Source organism: Galendromus occidentalis, unplaced genomic scaffold (assembly GCF_000255335.2).
Source record: "Galendromus occidentalis unplaced genomic scaffold, Mocc_1.1 scf7180000077497, whole genome shotgun sequence".
Classification (NCBI taxonomy): Eukaryota; Metazoa; Arthropoda; class Arachnida; order Mesostigmata; family Phytoseiidae; genus Galendromus; species Galendromus occidentalis.
This window is the reverse complement of record NW_003805485.1, coordinates 840,865-857,691: the sequence shown is the minus strand read 5'-3', so window position 1 is coordinate 857,691 and position 16,827 is coordinate 840,865. Positions and strand designations below refer to the sequence as shown.

At 51.4% G+C, this 16,827-nt stretch overlaps 2 protein-coding genes and 1 long non-coding RNA gene across 3 annotated transcripts; 2 read left to right on the top strand and 1 right to left on the bottom strand.

Annotated features, from left to right (window-relative positions):
* Positions 1–6,753: 6,753 nt before the first annotated feature.
* LOC100898368 (uncharacterized) lies at positions 6,754–8,036 on the bottom strand. Its single transcript, XR_145605.1, has 3 exons — positions 7,937–8,036; positions 7,259–7,411; positions 6,754–6,876 (listed from the first exon to the last, which is right to left on the bottom strand). It is a non-coding gene; the product is annotated as an uncharacterized LOC100898368 (long non-coding RNA).
* Positions 8,037–10,924: 2,888 nt separating this feature from the next.
* LOC100898220 (flocculation protein FLO11) lies at positions 10,925–12,899 on the top strand. The gene is made up of 6 exons (XM_018640724.1): positions 10,925–10,982; positions 11,055–11,366; positions 11,874–11,930; positions 12,164–12,388; positions 12,566–12,634; positions 12,793–12,899. The coding sequence occupies exons 1-6, from the start codon at positions 10,925–10,927 to the stop codon at positions 12,897–12,899; spliced, it is 828 nt and encodes a 275-aa protein (XP_018496240.1).
* A 976-nt stretch (positions 12,900–13,875) lies between these two features.
* On the top strand, positions 13,876–15,623 carry LOC100898715 (vitamin K-dependent protein C). The gene is made up of 7 exons (XM_018640723.1): positions 13,876–13,990; positions 14,091–14,193; positions 14,362–14,468; positions 14,726–14,799; positions 14,951–15,051; positions 15,213–15,384; positions 15,507–15,623. Exons 1-7 carry the CDS (start codon positions 13,918–13,920, stop codon positions 15,621–15,623), a joined length of 747 nt encoding a protein of 248 aa, XP_018496239.1. The 5' UTR covers positions 13,876–13,917.
* The last annotated feature ends 1,204 nt before the right edge of the window (positions 15,624–16,827 follow it).

Here is a 16,827-nt window from a genome sequence, read left to right as displayed (position 1 = left end):
CTTCTCACTTGAACATTCCGAGCTTCGGAGCTCCTCGCGAATGATTCCGTCAACCATAAGGGGGGAATTCCCGAATTTCCCCTTTTCCCATTTCTTCAATTTTCCCCTTTTATCCCTCCCTCAAAACGGTACTGGACAGGTCGTACGGAGCTTGGATGGGACACGCGCTCAATTGGTAAATGATGAAATGAGCGAGGTCTGCCCAATTCGAAAGGACATGCTCAGACATTGTCTGTTCAGACTGCTTCGTCGCGAGGGGCGAATCTGGGCACGTCTCTTCAAAGCGTCAGCTGTTCCGGAACGCTGTTTATGGTCCACCAGCGGGGATCCCATAACGTTAACGCTCCGAAGGCATGGAATGGTTCTCATCGACAGAAATAGCGGGAATTCCATTCGGGACAATCACTTTGTCGCTCGCCTCGCACTCGTTTACCTCGAGTTGTCTGAAGTTTCAAGGACAAGCTCGACGCGCGACCATATTTAGTTCAAGTGAACCCAGCCCACGACAGAGCTCATTCCAAACAATTGTCTCGTAACACTGTACGCGGTGTTCGGATCCTTCCAGAAAACCGGCACGGCGATCCTCGAAGTCAAAATCAGTTGGGGTCTTATCTCAACCGAGCATATGTTCGAGTCCCTCATCACGAAGAGAACGCATTCGGGAACGATTAGCACGCGGCGCTGCTCTCCACCCATTGTTTCGATATTCGTGTCCCGCACAGAGCGAATATCCTCGGAGCGTTGACAGAATCCACTACGACTAGGAACGAGTTCCCCTGCCAGAAATAAAATACTCACCGATACCGAGATGTTGACGGAGATGTTACCGGCGGACGTCACGGTCGCCGAGGATGCCGATGCCATGCTCGAGAGGATATCCACGACCATGCGGTCCTGTTGCATCGGAGCACCGGCAGGAAGCATGATGACATCGTGAGGGGCACCGTACATTTCTTGCTTCGTCTTCTAGCTACTCTCCCGATCTCCTGCACAACACCATCACATACACGGCACAGGACCACGGCAGCAGAACCGGAAAGAGCTCGTCAGAGCCACCGTTCTTGACAGCGGTCCGGATTCTTCCCCGGTGTCGCTTTCCCAAGAGCTGGAGCGGCACACCGACAGCACGCAGGACGGGCGAAGACAAGGAGTCCAGAAGTCAACCTTATCGCTTTAGAGGTTGTCAACTGGACATTCAGGCACACGGGAATCTACTGACTGACAGCTGATGACACTCGCAGAGGAAGCAAGTCCGATCCACTGGGCTACTCGACCAGAGCTGCGAATCGCGGAATTTCGATGGGATTACGCCGAATTCGAACGTGCGAGACTACTACTGTCGCTGTTCTCTACTGCCACTAGCGGTGTTGGCGGCGGCGGGCGTTGTTGTGATCGCCTGCCGCTCGCTCGTTCGCTCCTTTCGTAGATGCTGCTGCCGCCGCGGCCGCGTGCTTTGTACACTGGATGGGTCTCTACAAAGCCTGGCAAGCAAGCTGGCACGCTCGCTCGGCGAGCTGGTCGACCAGGCGGGCGGACTGCTGGCGGTCCTCGCTCACTCTTTTCCACTCGCCCCTGGTGGTAGTAGCAGCGGCGGCAGCTACGACGATGGTAGTATGTACAGCGAACTCTTCGCCTGCCGTCTGCTAGGTCTACTCGAACTAAGCGCTGGCTCGTTCGCTCGCTCGCTCGCGCGCAACCCAGGGGAGACGACGACCACCACCGCGGCGCTCTCGGCAGACCATCGCTCGCTAGCCGCATCAATACAAGGAAAGCTCAACGACACCCACCCAAAGAGAGCAGTCGCTCTGGCGACGGCCCATATAGACAACGGAGATCTAGAGTCGCCGGCAGCAGCTCAGGACAACAGCAGCTTCACGGCCGCTGACGAAAGGCGAGGGAAACTTCGAGCAACGATGAAGAGCAGCGCAGAGCTGAAGTTTCGGCTCTTCGAGCTCGATCCCAGAGAGGAGCGGAGAGATGCAACGAAGAAAGATGATAACGGGAAAGAAGAAGAAACGGAGAAGAAATGTAGAAGATTTCTAGGAGCGATCCCGATGAGTCCAATCCGGAAGAGCAATACGGAGAACAATGAGCGACGTACTCGCTATTGTTGTCGCCGTCGTGGTGATGCTCATTGTGGTGTTCTCTGCTACATATGTACGATGAGTCATCGCGAAGCCCGATCGCTGGTTCGACTGCCGCTCGCTTGCTCGCTTACTCGGTCGCGCGTCGAGAACACTCCAATGGTGTCATATGCTGTAAGGAAAGGTTCGAGACGCGCGACTGACGCAGTGTCTCTCAAACACGACTTCAGCTGCCATTATCTTCGACGACTCCGCCCATCTTGTTTTCTGTCGCCGAGGCGGCAAGTTATCCTGACTCACTTATTCGTACATTCTGGGCTGGATATTCGGATTATCTCCGAACTTGGTCATTATCCATGCGCTCTGTTTGAATATTGTCCCGACGAGATGACGCTTTCGAGGGATAAGCGTCCTGAACTTCATGACATCTTCATGACATCAAAGACGACCACCGAGGCTAAAACTGCATCATCGCTATGGAAATGACTTCCGCTTCAAGAATTCGCTTCCATTGGGGTGTATGCATCTCTCGTGTCATTCGAGAGTCTCTCCACCGGCTCGCCCCTAGTCTGCTATCGTCTACTGGAATGAAGGGGCTCTCTACGTTGTGGGGTCACGAACTGAAATTCAAGTCGTCACACTTGCAGGCCGCGCCGACCTACGGCCTACAGAAAAGCTTCCCATGCCTTCTATTGACGGAAAGCTTGATCTATAGCGGAAGATCCACTTCGAGACTTGGGGAAGTCGGGTTTGATCTGGATCACCTCGATAGGAGATCAAAGTTCCTACTTGGTGCTACAGGCGTACAACGATCAGGGCAATGAGTTTCTGCCGTGAACATGCTCATTAAAGAGCAGTCTCGAACGTACGAGCACTTTTGAGAGAGAAGCAGGTTCTGGGGATAATTCAAAGGGCAGTCTCAAACATACTAGCAGTCTCTAGCAAACGGGCACCTTCTCGAGCCGAAAATCAGGCATCCATATCCGAAGAGAGAACGAAGAAAAAAAGAAAACATCTGAGAAGACCCGCGGGAAGCTTATGGATAGAGTAATCCGTATGGCTTAAGCACGACAGATCCCGCGGTGATCGCACTCAGGAAAACCTCACTCCGCCCCCAGCTTGAGGGACGGGAAAAATAGAAGGGCAGCCTCTAATATACGAGCAGTCCCCAACATACGGGGAAGTTTCAAACGCTCGAAAAAACAGACGTGCATGCTCTCCTTCAGACTGTTTCCGGTATTCATATCCAAGTTCGTCAAGGTCAGTCTGATTGGCTGATCAAGGTGATGTGTTGAATCAGCGGAAGAAAATTGCGTTAGCATGGAGGGAGCGACTCGAAATACCTCTTGCTCACCAGCTCGGATAAGTCTACTGTATTCTTGGAAGATGATGATGGAAGTTGTCGCGTTTTGTGGATTCTACGCTCCTCCGCGCAGGTCTCGTCACGGGAGTTCGGCCCCCCTGTTACCCACCGAGCTCCGGAAAGTCGTGAAGTTCCTGATTGAGTGGCCATGTGTTTCGTTGCCATTCCCCTTCCCGCTTCAGTAGTACGGCGCCGGAGAGCCGGAGTGTGTTCTCCCTAGAATCCCTTCAGCCCTTGACGCGGTCCTCTAGAAGGCGAATACGCAATATCAGAAGCACTGAGGAATTTCCTGGGCTTTCGGACGGTGAAATTCAAATGATTTGTGTCACTTGAATATTTACTGAATCAGAATGGCAAACAATCAGGCACGAGTCTGATTCCAATGAGTATGGTAACCTTGCGCACAAGTCGAGAGTCGTCGGATTCTGCTCGCGCGGAGACTTCGGGAGTCGAGCTATGACCCGTGATTATATTCTCATTGTCTGCCTCTTTGCCTTGATAGCTACTCGGGCAAGTAATGCTCAACCAGAACTGAAGGAGATGAACTTCTGCCGTAAGGAATTTTGCCGATGCTGAAAAATTTCGAGAGATCCGATCGACTTTGATCGAGTTGTCGATGGGAGCAGATTTCTCGAGCCAGCTGCGAATATCGCTTTTACAGTCACAACAGAGGAGAATTTCGGCGTTTTTTGGGGCTGTGTTCAAGGATCCACCGCATCGAGTGACGTAAGTTGGTTCACGAATGAGGTATATACATATACCAGTCGACGGTCTCGGTCCAGCAATGGTGGCGCGGCGTACCGAGCGGATATGCAGGAAGAGCAGAAGAATTAGAAGGATTGTTCCGTTTCAAGATGAAAGCTTCGATATCGGAAGTCACGGATAAGTTTCCGGGAATGTCAATTTACGAAGTTACCAGACTGGTCTGCGACGCGAGCGGAGACAATGGAGAAGGAATCTTTGGAGAATTCCTGAATGCTCTCCCTGAAGACGTTATCAAAGAAGCATACGAGCTATCCAATAAATGCATGCCTCTTCTCTTCAACTGATTATAACTGAAGCATCTATCGATGTTTTATCGTCGATTCGGCGCCGATTTCTGATTTTTTTCGGTTTCTACATCATGCATTTCGTAGCGTCATATTTTCGAGAACTTGTGCAACTAATTAACTTGTACTGGTAATTAATCGGAGGTATTCCCTCCCGTCGCTCCCTTATCGTCCTTCTTAGAGACGCCTTCCTTCCTAGTTTTCCCATCATTGATCTCAGGCGGTCCTTCGGAAGCGCTCTCCGCTCTGCTTCCCTTCCTCTTTCCCTTCGGCTCCTTGACGAATCTTTGGCCTCCCTTCTCATCCTTGCTGTCCCTGCCCGGCTTCTCATTTTTCTTCGATTTCTTCTTCTGTCGCTTCTGCAGCGATCTCTTGCCGAGTCCTGCACTTCCTGTGCGATTCGAAGCGGGGAACGTGGAAAAAGTACAAGAAGGACAAATGAGTCGAGTTGAACGAAGAGCGATGGCCCTTGGAACACATTTCACAGAAATTTCCGATCGTAGCGGACCCCATCGAGGGACAGATGTGTGTAAAAGCAGTTATGGCGATGCACATCGGAAAATGGGATAATTACCTTGAGCACTGGCGCTAGTCTCCGCGCCTACATTGACGGGAACTGATGAGATTCGACCAGGCCTACTCGGAATCGGAGACCTCGGGCAGTCTGAAGCCCCAACGTCTTCTCCGAGAACCGGCCCTGGAATGTCGACGCTTATCGAAAGACCCTTCCTCTAGGCTAGTGTTTCATCCTCCGATGCCTTCCATTAATCTCGAAGCCGGAATTACGAGAGGAAATTGGCGAACCTGAGCCTTCGCGTATCTCCCACTCACCTGGACCGCCACGGGGGCTGCCCGAAGATCTAACGCCGCCAGCAGCGGAAGCTCCAACGTCACCTCCAGAGGAAGCCACGGCGCCATCCGCAGCAGAAGCTCCAGCGCTACCCGCAACTGTTGCTCGGGGGCTACTCGCAGCGGAAGCTCCACCGCCACCCGCAGCGGAAGTTGCAGTGCCACCTGCAGCGGAAGCTCCAGCGCCGCCTGCAGCGGAAGCCCCAGAGCCGCCTGCAGCGGAAACCCCGGCGCCGCCCGCAGCGGAAGCTCCTGCATCACCCGCAGCCGAGGCCGCGCTCCCACCGGCAGCGGACCCGGCATTCAGGGATTTTGATCCACTCAAACTTCCCAATGGGCCACTTATCGAGAGCGCTCCGGATGCCTTCAGTGAGCGGAACTTCGGTCTCGACTTACCAGTCACTCTCGAAGATCCCTTCGCTCCGGCGATGGATCCGACAGCTCCTGACGATGATCCCGACGAGAGGCTAGCTGCGCTTCCTCTGATTACCCCACCAGGTCCCGCATTAGTGCTAGCTGCAGCAATCCCCCCGCCACCTGACCCTCCTCCGGAAACGACGCCCGTCGAGATGCCCCTCGTACCCCCCGAGACAGTGCCTTCCGCAATCGATCCCGAAGCGACGCTCTTCACGGAAGATCTTGAGCCTCCGCTACCACCGGACGATGCAGCATCCGATGATGCTCCGGCGCTCACTGAGCCCCCAGAAATCCCGTCTTCCGATGCGCTCGATGCTTTCGCGACACTGGATGATCCGACTCCCGTCCGCCGGGCCCGTTGGGTTTCAGAGGGAAGACCATCTGCATTGAGGAAATACGAGTCTGAAGATAGTTGAAGAAGGGATCGTCGCCGGCCCCCTTCCCCGAGAGTGAAGGGTCTTGCGAAAGGTTTCGCTCCAAAACTCCTTCTTCCTCAGGCAAGCTTCGTCATTCGGAACGCATGCGAGCCCGTTCAGCGGTCGAAGGCACTCACGTGCGTAATCAAGAGTATTGGTGACCAAGAGGGAAATCGCCAAAATCCTGGCGAGGCTCTTCATGTTCGAATGTGGATGAGCACACGTCCGTCGCTGTTTTGAGATCGTGGACAAAGTGGAACGGCCCGATCTTTCCGATATGTCAACGCGATCGCGGCGTCACTCGGCAAGCTAAACTCAGTGGAAATATATGCTGTCAAAAAATTCCATGGTGGTACCACGGGCTCTTCATGACTTTCTCGAATGCCGACTGGAGAGAATAAATCCATGGTGGCGGACCTCCCCGCCGCTCTGGAGGAACTGATTGGAACATCGCTAGCGGATTGTTATTGTTGCATTCCTCATCCAAGCTGATCTCGGTGATACGTTCCGATTCTCCACACGAGAGCTCGGATTCGGGGGAACGGCTCGAGAATGGGCTTAGAGTGAGTTTCGACGTCAAATCAACAGACAACTTTATTTCAGGATCAGTCGTGGTTCTCATTGGACGGCTTTCTCTCTTTTTGCCTTTTCATAAGCTTCTCTGCTTAGCTTCAGTTGGACTTGCGACAGTGTTCTTCCTGCGAGGCAATACACATAAAATAGTAGATATCTTCTTATGACGACAGTCAGGCTCGATTCGCTCGATGTCAGATGATACTAAGGGAACTCCACAGAGGTGGCCGCTCGTCGGTCTATCTGGTCCCTCCTTCCACCCCATGAGCACAGGATCGGACGAGGGGAAGTGTCGTATGAGCCCGTCCGTGCTGATGACGAATAGACGACGAAGAAGGGGACAGATGAGAATTGCCTCGACCGGGCTCCACGAATGACGACTGATGCGATCGAGAGCGGTCATCGTCGCCGAACATACGCGCGTAACTCGGAATCGATGTCTGGCGCTCATCGCGGCGAGCTAGACCAAAATCACGAGGCTCCAAGAAGAAAATGATTGAAGCTTACCTCCGATTGTTGAATCATCGGTGCCATTGTTGGTGCCGTTTCTTTCCACTTGTTCGATTGGTATTCGGGTATCGTTGAAGCTGAAGACAGATCTATTCAGAGATCTGAATCCCTGATCATAGTCGGGTCTTGTGGTCGGGTAGTCCTCCAAGACTGGAAGTAATGAAGCCTCTCAGCATACTCTCCGTGGTTACGAGGCTCTCTTGATTGCTCGCATCAAACGGTGGGACTTGCTTACTTCAGGCGTTCAGGAGAACACCTGCTCGAAATTCATCCTCTCCATGGTATTCTTTAGGATCTCCTCAAGAGAAGAACGATACGATCAAACCTCAGATACAAGTTTCCCGGAATGAATCTCCATGGAGCAGATCATTACGACCGGAATGACTCCTCAGAATCGGTGTTGTGTCTTGGGAAGACCCGAAGATTCGAAAAGCCCAACGTCACACGGGGCATATCAAAACCCTCCCCAAAAGCCTATGCGAGCCAACCTAGGTGTCCGGCGGACATTGAGTCGAGCCGTGATGATCATGTCAGAAGTTTCCGTGATGCAGACTCCAACTCCCTCTAGACAAACATATTGTAGGAGGACTCCTCCGGGGGGAAGAGCAGTGACTGCGTCTCGTTGTCGAAATCTGGGGCATCGAACAGTTTTTCACGAAAACCGGCCCAGCTCACCTTTCGCTTTGAGGCAGCCGAGCACTAAACAACAGATGATAATTCGAGGAACCGCCATCATTTTCGGTAAATGCAGTGATTTGTTGCAAAACAGACGAAGGGAAGTGAATGACACGAGAGCGTGATCTGCGAGAAAGGGGAGAAATCGCAATAAGATGCTAGGCTCCCTCTTCTCCTTCTTGAGTGCTCTTGGCTAGTTCCAAAGTCCAACCGGAGATACTTTGTTCACGTTTCTGGACGCAGTTTCCAGGTCTCGCGGAGAAGACACGTCTCCTGGAGCATCGTTCGCCAAGCTGGTAAGGACGGGTGCGACTTAAATCATATGACATCTATGGAGCTCGGTCCATCTCTATGGCTGGCTCTCCAACTCTTCATGAGCATAACCTGCCGTTAAGCCCCCTTTATTCCATGCATGGCCGACAACGAAGCTCCATTGAGGACTGCTGATCGCTGATTCACTGAGAAGCAATGGAAGATTGCAACAATCTTGGGAAAATCATCGAACTCATTGATAAAGCTGTTTTCGAAGCCAGCCAACAGCAGGACTTGCTGCAGAACACCGCGGCTGATGTTTGTAATTTGATGTCTCGACTCTTCCCCAAATGGAATTGGACGGTCTTGTGCGGGGACCAGTTCGACGTATGCTCCGGAAGTCGTCGGAACAGTGATGTGATGCTGTCGAAGAGGTATCCGAATAATCTCCGGGTCATAATTCTGCGAGGGTCCTCCCTCGAGCCGTACACCGGGGGTCCAGCGGTCATGTCAGTCCGGAAAAATGACCTGCTTAATAGCGACGTAGATCTAGCTGCAATCAAATCCGCGATCGAGTCTTCCCCAAAAGATATGGCCTCGATGGTTGAAAATATCAGGAAGTATCTAAAGGATCAGTATGCATCGATAAACTGGGTGGTCATCGCTGGAGACGATTTCGCTCTGAACCCTGATTTCGAACAGATGGCGAGCGTAATTTTCTGCGGCACCGTCGGCCATATTAGCATTGTGATCGTGAAAGCCGATCAGCAGAAACCCTGAGTCATCGATCTAAGAATTCCCCTCACAGAAGGATGATCATAAGTGGAGGGCGCAAACGGACTTCTTTAAAAGATCATTAACGGTTCTCAGGACCTGATTGAGGAAACATCCGAGATGTTCCTCAATTCTAACTTTCATTCTATAAAGAGACGATCCTGGACGCGAACTCATTTTTTATTGATATGTCCACGGCAGTGAGATAGGGCCCGCGAGAGGACGAAGAAAGGAGGTGGTGCCTGCGAAAGTGGGAGGTGTAGACTTCTGTTTCTGAACTTATGTCTACCAGAAGAGACTGAAAGCTCTCATCCGGGACAAGGGTCTATTCGAAGCTGATTCTTCTAGCGGGACTGATTTTTTCCGGCAGCGATCCGGAAAAAACATCAATTTGATTTCAAACGCTTCCTGCGAATTCGACGCGACCGGTTCAACAAAGGCTCGCCCGCGTGCCCTGAGAGCGAATAATACCCAGGCTGAGCTCCGTGCTTAAGAGAGTGAGAAATATCGTCGAGACGAGATAATACGACGCTCGTCACGGGCCGTGGATGGAGGAGTTCTCGGAAGCGGAGTTCTCCATACGAAAATCGGATTATAGATCCATGGTTCCCGACGGAATCTGGGAAATCCGTGGAGACTCCAATATGGGAGCGCCACCATAACGACTGTGGATCCGATCCGCCAAGTCTCATCCGTGACTCGGAATGAGACTTGTTCGACTTTTTCGACCATCTGGATGTGGATCACGATTTCGAAAGAAGAAGACTGACCTTATCTCTGATTCTTGAAATATTGCCCTCCGAGTCCTCCACTGCTGGTTTTATGAAGCTTATTCACATATTCACATCTCTACGGCCGGATCGATTCGGTGGCTTCGCATTTCGCTCTGTATCACGAACATCCCGCTCGACGCCGCTGAGGGGAGAGCTCTTCGTCTAGCCGGGTTGTTCCCACGTGCGCCTCACGTGACATTCCTCTACGGAGAGCCTCGAGCATCTCATATGCGCTAAGAAATGTTCAATCACGAAAGTAAGACTTGGTGATCGAACCAAGCGCTCATCTTATGGACCAAGTCAGAAGTGTCACCGGTCTGAATGACCTCAGGAGACCTGGACTCTCGCGGATCATGTAGCAAAACGCAAGCTTCGCTCACCTCAGCGAAGAACGTCCGAGAGAGCCTGACCGACCAACGACCCCCAGAGGCGCTCGTAATACCATTTCCCGAGGGGAGATAAAAGTTCCCTCCTCCAGAGCAAATTCATCGATTTCGATGGATTGCGGAGTACACTTGGATACATTCAACAGCGGAGCTCAAGGAGCTTTGAAGTTGCCCTCCTGAGCTTTGCTTTCATCTTCTAATCATCGGCAGCAGCTCGTCAGATCGAATGATATGAATTACCCGGTCTGGACTCTCTGAACAGCTCACGAATGAATCGGTGTACATAATTGATCGCCAACGGCACGGCACCGGTGTCGGGAGGCCGTATAAAATTCCAATGGTGCACTGTGGCCCTAGTTCTTCGGTCTGCCGAAATTCTCGCTTCCGAGCTGGATGAAATTCACTCGACCGAATGCTCTGCCGCAGGAATTCCCGAACTGATCTCGAAAATGAATCATGGTTGTCACTTAAGACAGGGATGCCGAAATTTCGCAATTTAGATGATGTCAAATAAAAGTGTTGGGGATTTCGGAGATCTCCGTTAACACGATCCGAACATTTGTCGTGAGTTTCGGGCCCGTTATCGGAACCTTGATATTTTTTTCGGATGTTCTCAGCGCCGCTCGAGTTTATGAAGCAGCGACGGATCATGATGCAGATTTTTCTCTCCGACTCGAGACTGTCTAGTGACATATCTTTCGGGCGGATCGCCACAAAAAAATCCTCCTCGTCTAAGTTGTAGGCTGTCCGCGTCATCTGTCTCAATTCGGTCGGAGACGCTCGCCATTACGGACCACGAGAGGATGGCAAGCATCAAGTTCCTGATAGTGCTCGTAACCCTCGGCTACCTCAGCACCTTGGGTGAGTTGAGTTATCGACGTCACTGACCATATTTTTAAGGATGAGGCTTGACTCGATCGAATTGTCTTCCAGCCGATGTTTCGGTGAACGCACAGAAATCACCGAACCCCATATCTGGTCTCAAGAAGAGGTCTGATGATTCGGCTACAGACGCGGGTGAGGCGGCAGCAACTCCGGAAGCAGATGCGGGTAGTGAAAAGGAGCCAGCCGAGGATGGAGAGGAAGCCTCGACTGCTTCACCGGATGACGCCGCGGACGACGAAACTACGACCGTCTCTCCGGATGACGGCGCAGACGACTCAACGACGACAGACTCCGATGCCGAAGACGGCTCATCTACGACCTCGCCAGATGAGGAGACTTCTGACGGCAGCGAGGCTCCAGGTGAGTTTCCGATAGCGGGCGGTGAACTCCTTCGGGCTTACCTCATCTGCATCGTCGACCGTTGCCACGTTGGCGTCACACGACGGTGGCTTGTTCGGCGAGCATATGTTTCCCGGAAGCGGAGCTCGGCATAGCTCCCGCGACTCTGACGAGAGCATCCAGACTTCGATGTTCATGTCTGATACGTACTTTTTCACTTGTGGAAGAACTTTACATGGATTATATGGGAAACAAGGTCTTTGGATTCTCCCTCCATGATGCTCCTCGGAAGCAGCCCATTCATAGATCGCAATAATGGCAAAGGGTCCTCCAATGATTGGAGATGAAGGATTTATGAATGCCAGGATATTTTCGTTTCAGAAGATGATTCTTCCACATCCGCATCGGTCCGCCGCAGATCTTCCCTGAAAAGTGAGGCTTGCTTCTCGCTCCCATGATAACGTCTGACGGCTTCTAGATATTCCGACTGAGTTGGTTGATTCAACTTTAACATCGAATAATTTACAGAGCGAAGCGACGAGGTGACCACGACCACGGAAGGCGGAGACGCTTCCTCGACCACTCGTGAGTGTGAATCGTGTTAACGGAAATCAGTGGAACACACTGACCGGGACTCGCATCGGTATTGTTAGCTCCCAACTGAAAAGTTCCAAACCCAATAAATCCCAGGTCCCATCGACCGGTCAAAGAGTTTGAGACTTTTCTGAGCTACACGTTGAGCGAATTAGTATCTTTCCCATGGAAGTTCTGAGTGCTAGGGAAATCATGTGGAGGATCCAGCTCCGTTTTTTCTTTAGCGGCTGAGGGAGGAGACGACGCGAGCACCACGCCAGAGTCGACGACGGAAGGTTCGACGGCAGAGTCGACACCTGAGTCGGCGCCAGAAACCACGCCAGCGCCGCCTCCGGTCGCGGCAGCTGTTGCGGGGGTAGCTGCAGTCCCTTCTCCTGCACCAGCTGATTCGCCAGCACCGCCACCGGTTGCGCCTGTGCCCATTGCAACGAAAAACATCACGATCACTAGTGAGTTGAATTATCAACAATTTCCATCAGGATTCTTGTAGAAGCGTCAGCTCTCCCGATGGACGAAAGATGGTTGGATCGACCTATATCAGAAATTCGACGAACCGAGGCTCTGACGAGTGGAAGACTCGATCAGGCATCCCTAATCTTACTATCAACTTCGTTCCTGATCCACAGAGCGGAGCTCAAACGCGAGTTCTCCCATAGCGGGTAAGGGGCCTAGCATGAAGTCGGCGTCAGATGCAGGTGAGCTGGTCGTCGACTGACGTCCACGCGAGGATTCGGGGAGCTCCTTTGAAGTTCCAGGAGGACTACCTAGTCCAGGAACAGGGGCTCGAATTCAATTCCTGGGAACTCTTGACGATCGGGCCGAATAATAGGTCTCAATCTAAGCCTTGTTCCAGCAATGTCGAAGAGGTCAGAGAAAATGAGGGTAAAGATCGGAGATAAAGCATCTGAGAAAGATCTCGGGAGCAAGCTCAGTGATTCAGGTGGGAGTATTTCATTCTGAGCACTGATATCATCAGGTAGCTGCGAATCGCGGATCACCTCCCCCCTCTCCTTTCCCACCCATGCTCATTGTCGGTAGAACACGATCCCATCTAAGCATGCCCATAGAGTAATCCCTGACGAAAAAAGATGATACAGTCAAAATCCATTGACTCGAGCCCGTAGTTTGGATTTTGATCTCATGCGAGAGAACTCGATCCCGGGATGGAGCAAAAAAAATTCGCGGCGAGACAATAGGCTGCGATTCCTTCATTATAGTGACTGATATAAGGAATGATAAGGTGTGAAGGAAATATAGGGCGGGCGGCATTCGAACATGTTAGGGCAAAACTCATAATTTTTCTTACATGTTTAGGCTAATGGAAGGAAAGAATCCCGCATGCTCTTGAGCTTTTTGAATCGTAAGGCCCGGTTATGACTACATTATCTTGGATGCTCAATTCCCGCCCAGATATCCAGCTGGGAATACCGAGGAATCTGTCTAATTGCGTACTGTTCAGAGCTCAATCTCACCCTTTCCTACCCGACAGAGCAATCTCCGGAGAAAAACGTCAAACAATGTTCACCGATCCCGAGTCCAAGGCGAAGACGGATTCGAAAGGAGCAAGAAAAGACTGATTGCAAAAGCGAAGAACTTGTACTGCGAGCCTAATAAATACGTACGTCTAAAGATCCCTTTATCAAATGAAGATTCCCTTCATTCGCCCCGCCGATCTCGATCACGAGGGAATCTCCATCCGGAGCATACTCTGTCGCGGAAGATCCGAAGATATATCGCTCCTCGGGAGTCATGATAATAAAACTATTCTGTACTCGAGATTCTCATAAATCGAACGAACAGGATACAATGAGCGTTTTTGACTCGACATCATCGTGAGTTTTCCTCCACGAGTATCGATCCTCGAGCACCCGGAGGCTCTCCGCGCTCATCAACAAGCGGATCGCTTAGTAAGGAACGAAATCGATATCAGTGAATACTGGGCCAGCTTTGTGGCAGCCACGCATCAACGGTGACCAGAATGAGCTCCACAAAAATCGCAGTTTTGATCATTTTGATTCTCTTCTCGCTGCGCGGGGACCTCCTGACGAATGGTGAGCTTCACGAAAACATCCAGCAGACTCAAGCTCAAGGAGAATATCGAGAATATTATACAGCGCGTCCTAGAGATGATTGGATCTGCGGGGATTGCAGTCAATGGCCTCACCGTGCACGATCGTATTCTCATTAACGCCAACATGTTCAGCCGACCCGCGCGCAGACTCTGGGCTCATAAGGTCTATCCCAGACGTTTCTTGTGAGTTCAGTTCCCGATAGCACTTGTCAAGCCTTACGGCGTGACTCTGTATTTCTGGATACGATCGAAATTTCTTTCATGACTCGCGACGTGAATGAGAACGTCGCATGACATGATGGGAGGATTCAGTGTGACGGAGGAATCACTACTATTGATCCAAAATTCAAGCACGAACTCGTGGTGGGGCAAATGTCATTTCAAGGATACGCTGTCCTTCTCCGAAATTCTGACACAGCTAGGCAACCTGCCGAAGTTCGACGCCCTGGACGTCTCAGGTGAGTCCTGTGTGGAACATGGAATGACATCGGAGGGACGGGGTTCAGGGTACTGAGGGGCTCATGAACCAATGGATGAGATCAACGTCGGGGGAGGATCAGTGTGGGAAGAATCAATCAATCTCGTGGAATTTCATGTCATACAGACTCTGTTGAATGAAATTCGGTCCTTTTATCAGTTGGATTTCGTTTGACCCTTCGAACTTCTTAGACGATCCAGTGACAGCGACCTCAGTTCATGCGAGTTACCATTCCAGTTTGCGGAAGATTGTCTTCGGTACCTCGCATCATCAATGGAACCGAAGCTGAACGTCAGATCTTCAAATACAATGTATGTAGATGTCATGCCGAAATCAACCGGAGTTCATCCACACCGATAACACTCAATAAGAAGGAGCCGCTTGCGCGTATAATATCGTGATCAATGCCGAAGGAGAATAACGAACAGAATCTCGAACATTGTCGTTCAAACTTTGCTACAGGCCGCCTTGGTGGACATGTCTAGGAGCGGAAACAAGGTCTTTTGCGGGTCGAGTATTTTATCATCGAGATTCGTGCTCACCGCAGCCCACTGTATCGAACCGTTCGTATGCTTCCGCGGTGCTGCGCGACGCAAGGCACAATATCTCAATTTAAACCAAACGGGAAAAAAAATCAGTCTGTCTCTTCGCCCGAGCTATTCGGAAAATAGACCCGGAACTGAACGATTGACGTATGGGCCCATGTCTCCACTTTCTGTTGCAGCTACGCGAAAAGTATCCACAAGCTCCGGGTCTCGATCGGTGAGTACGATCTGGCGGTGCGAAGCGACAAGTGGAGGAAAATCATGAAGATCGCGGACTGCCAGATGCACAAGGAATACACGGGCAAAAGCCCATTCCGCAACGATATCGCGCTCATCAAAACCTCGGACGAAGTGAATAATTGGCACTGCACAGAGACCCTGATCCTGAACAGATATCGTCAGATGTCAGAAAGGTTCCCTCCCTTCCCTCCTCGAGACCCGCTCTCGTCAATTCTTGACCACACGATTTTCAGATTGTTTTCAATGAATTCATCGGCCCGATATGTTTGCCTCCCGTCGCGCAGCGGCCCGATTTTTTCGAAGAACAAGCGATCGTCTCCGGCTGGGGACTCACCAACGGGAGTTTGTGAGTATGATTGCTCTGGCCCACAATTGCGATTCGCCTCTCGAGAGTAACATATCAAGCATTCGATAGTAGGGGATGAGGAACGGGAAGAACTTCTCCCCAGGACTTCCGTGAGCTCGAAACTGCTTCGAACTTGGGTCCCTGTGGTGACTCCTGAAGCTTGCTGGAAAGAGCTCAAGCGGAACGAGAGTTTCTTCGGAGGCCATCTATGTGCAGGCGGAGACGACTCGAGTGATTCATGTCAGGTATGTATGACTTCCCTCTCCAAAAGTTCCTCCTGCGAACATTTACGGTGCTTTTCCGTGCCTACCATTTCTCGCTTGCTATCCCCGGAATATCGCACTGTTCGATGCGTTGCAGGGTGACTCGGGCGGACCGCTAGTCATAATCGATCGCCGACAGCTCCGAGTCGTTCAGGTAACGTCACTTCCGAACGCAAGATTGATTAGAGGATCCATCTCAGTCAGATGACTTCGATGGTATCAAGGAGAGCAAATTCAGTAATTCAACAACAAAACCCGCAGATCGGGATTGTGTCCTTCTCGTTCGTTCCCGAATGCGGGTTCGGGAAACCAGCTATCTACGTGAATCTCGAGCAGTACACGCCGTGGATTTTGGAGAACGTCGGAATTCTCGGTGGTCTTGCTGGATGAGATACGATTCTCGGCCATGGAGGTTGGGGCTGCGACCAGGAGGGAATCCTATGCCATGTGACGCTTCACGACCGACGGCGATGGCCGAGAATAATGTCTCGGCTGTCGGGCGATTCGCGGTATCAACGATCCGAGCTCTCCCCATGAAAATCTTAATCAGAGCATCCAAGGGAATAAGAACGGGGCGAAATTAGAGGTTGAACGTTTTCCCCTTGAAGCCCGGGGGCTCGAATTCCCGAAAGAATAAAAAACATTTCATCATGGTAACAACAAGTGGAGTCAGTTTCGCAATTTATTAGACAATCAAGTTCAGGGGGCTTTCCTCGAGTCAATCCTCACTCATTGTCAAATTGGCCCTTTCTCCTCGTGGTGCAGCAACTCGTGATTTGCGTTCTCAGGAGCAGTCCTACCGACCATCTGTAGGGAGCACGGAAAAAATACGATGTGAGGTTGCTGTAGATCGGACAAGGTTCCGCGATTCCCTCCACGAAGAACAATCATTCCAGGGAGATAAGGCGCTCCGTCATTACAGAGAAGAAATCCTCGCTCTCTTTC

Excerpts from the sequence above, each read along its gene's own strand:
- LOC100898220 (XM_018640724.1), top strand. The coding sequence starts at position 10,925 with ATGGCAAGCATCAAGTTCCTGATAGTGCTCGTAACCCTCGGCTACCTC. Across the intron at positions 10,983-11,054 it reads CGGCTACCTCAGCACCTTGG|CCGATGTTTCGGTGAACGCA; the intron begins GTGAGTTGAGTT and ends ATTGTCTTCCAG. Across the intron at positions 11,931-12,163 it reads AGACGCTTCCTCGACCACTC|CGGCTGAGGGAGGAGACGAC; the intron begins GTGAGTGTGAAT and ends TTTTTTCTTTAG.
- LOC100898715 (XM_018640723.1), top strand. The coding sequence starts at position 13,918 with ATGAGCTCCACAAAAATCGCAGTTTTGATCATTTTGATTCTCTTCTCG. Across the intron at positions 13,991-14,090 it reads CGGGGACCTCCTGACGAATG|TCAATGGCCTCACCGTGCAC; the intron begins GTGAGCTTCACG and ends CGGGGATTGCAG. Across the intron at positions 14,800-14,950 it reads GTCAGATCTTCAAATACAAT|GCCGCCTTGGTGGACATGTC; the intron begins GTATGTAGATGT and ends ACTTTGCTACAG.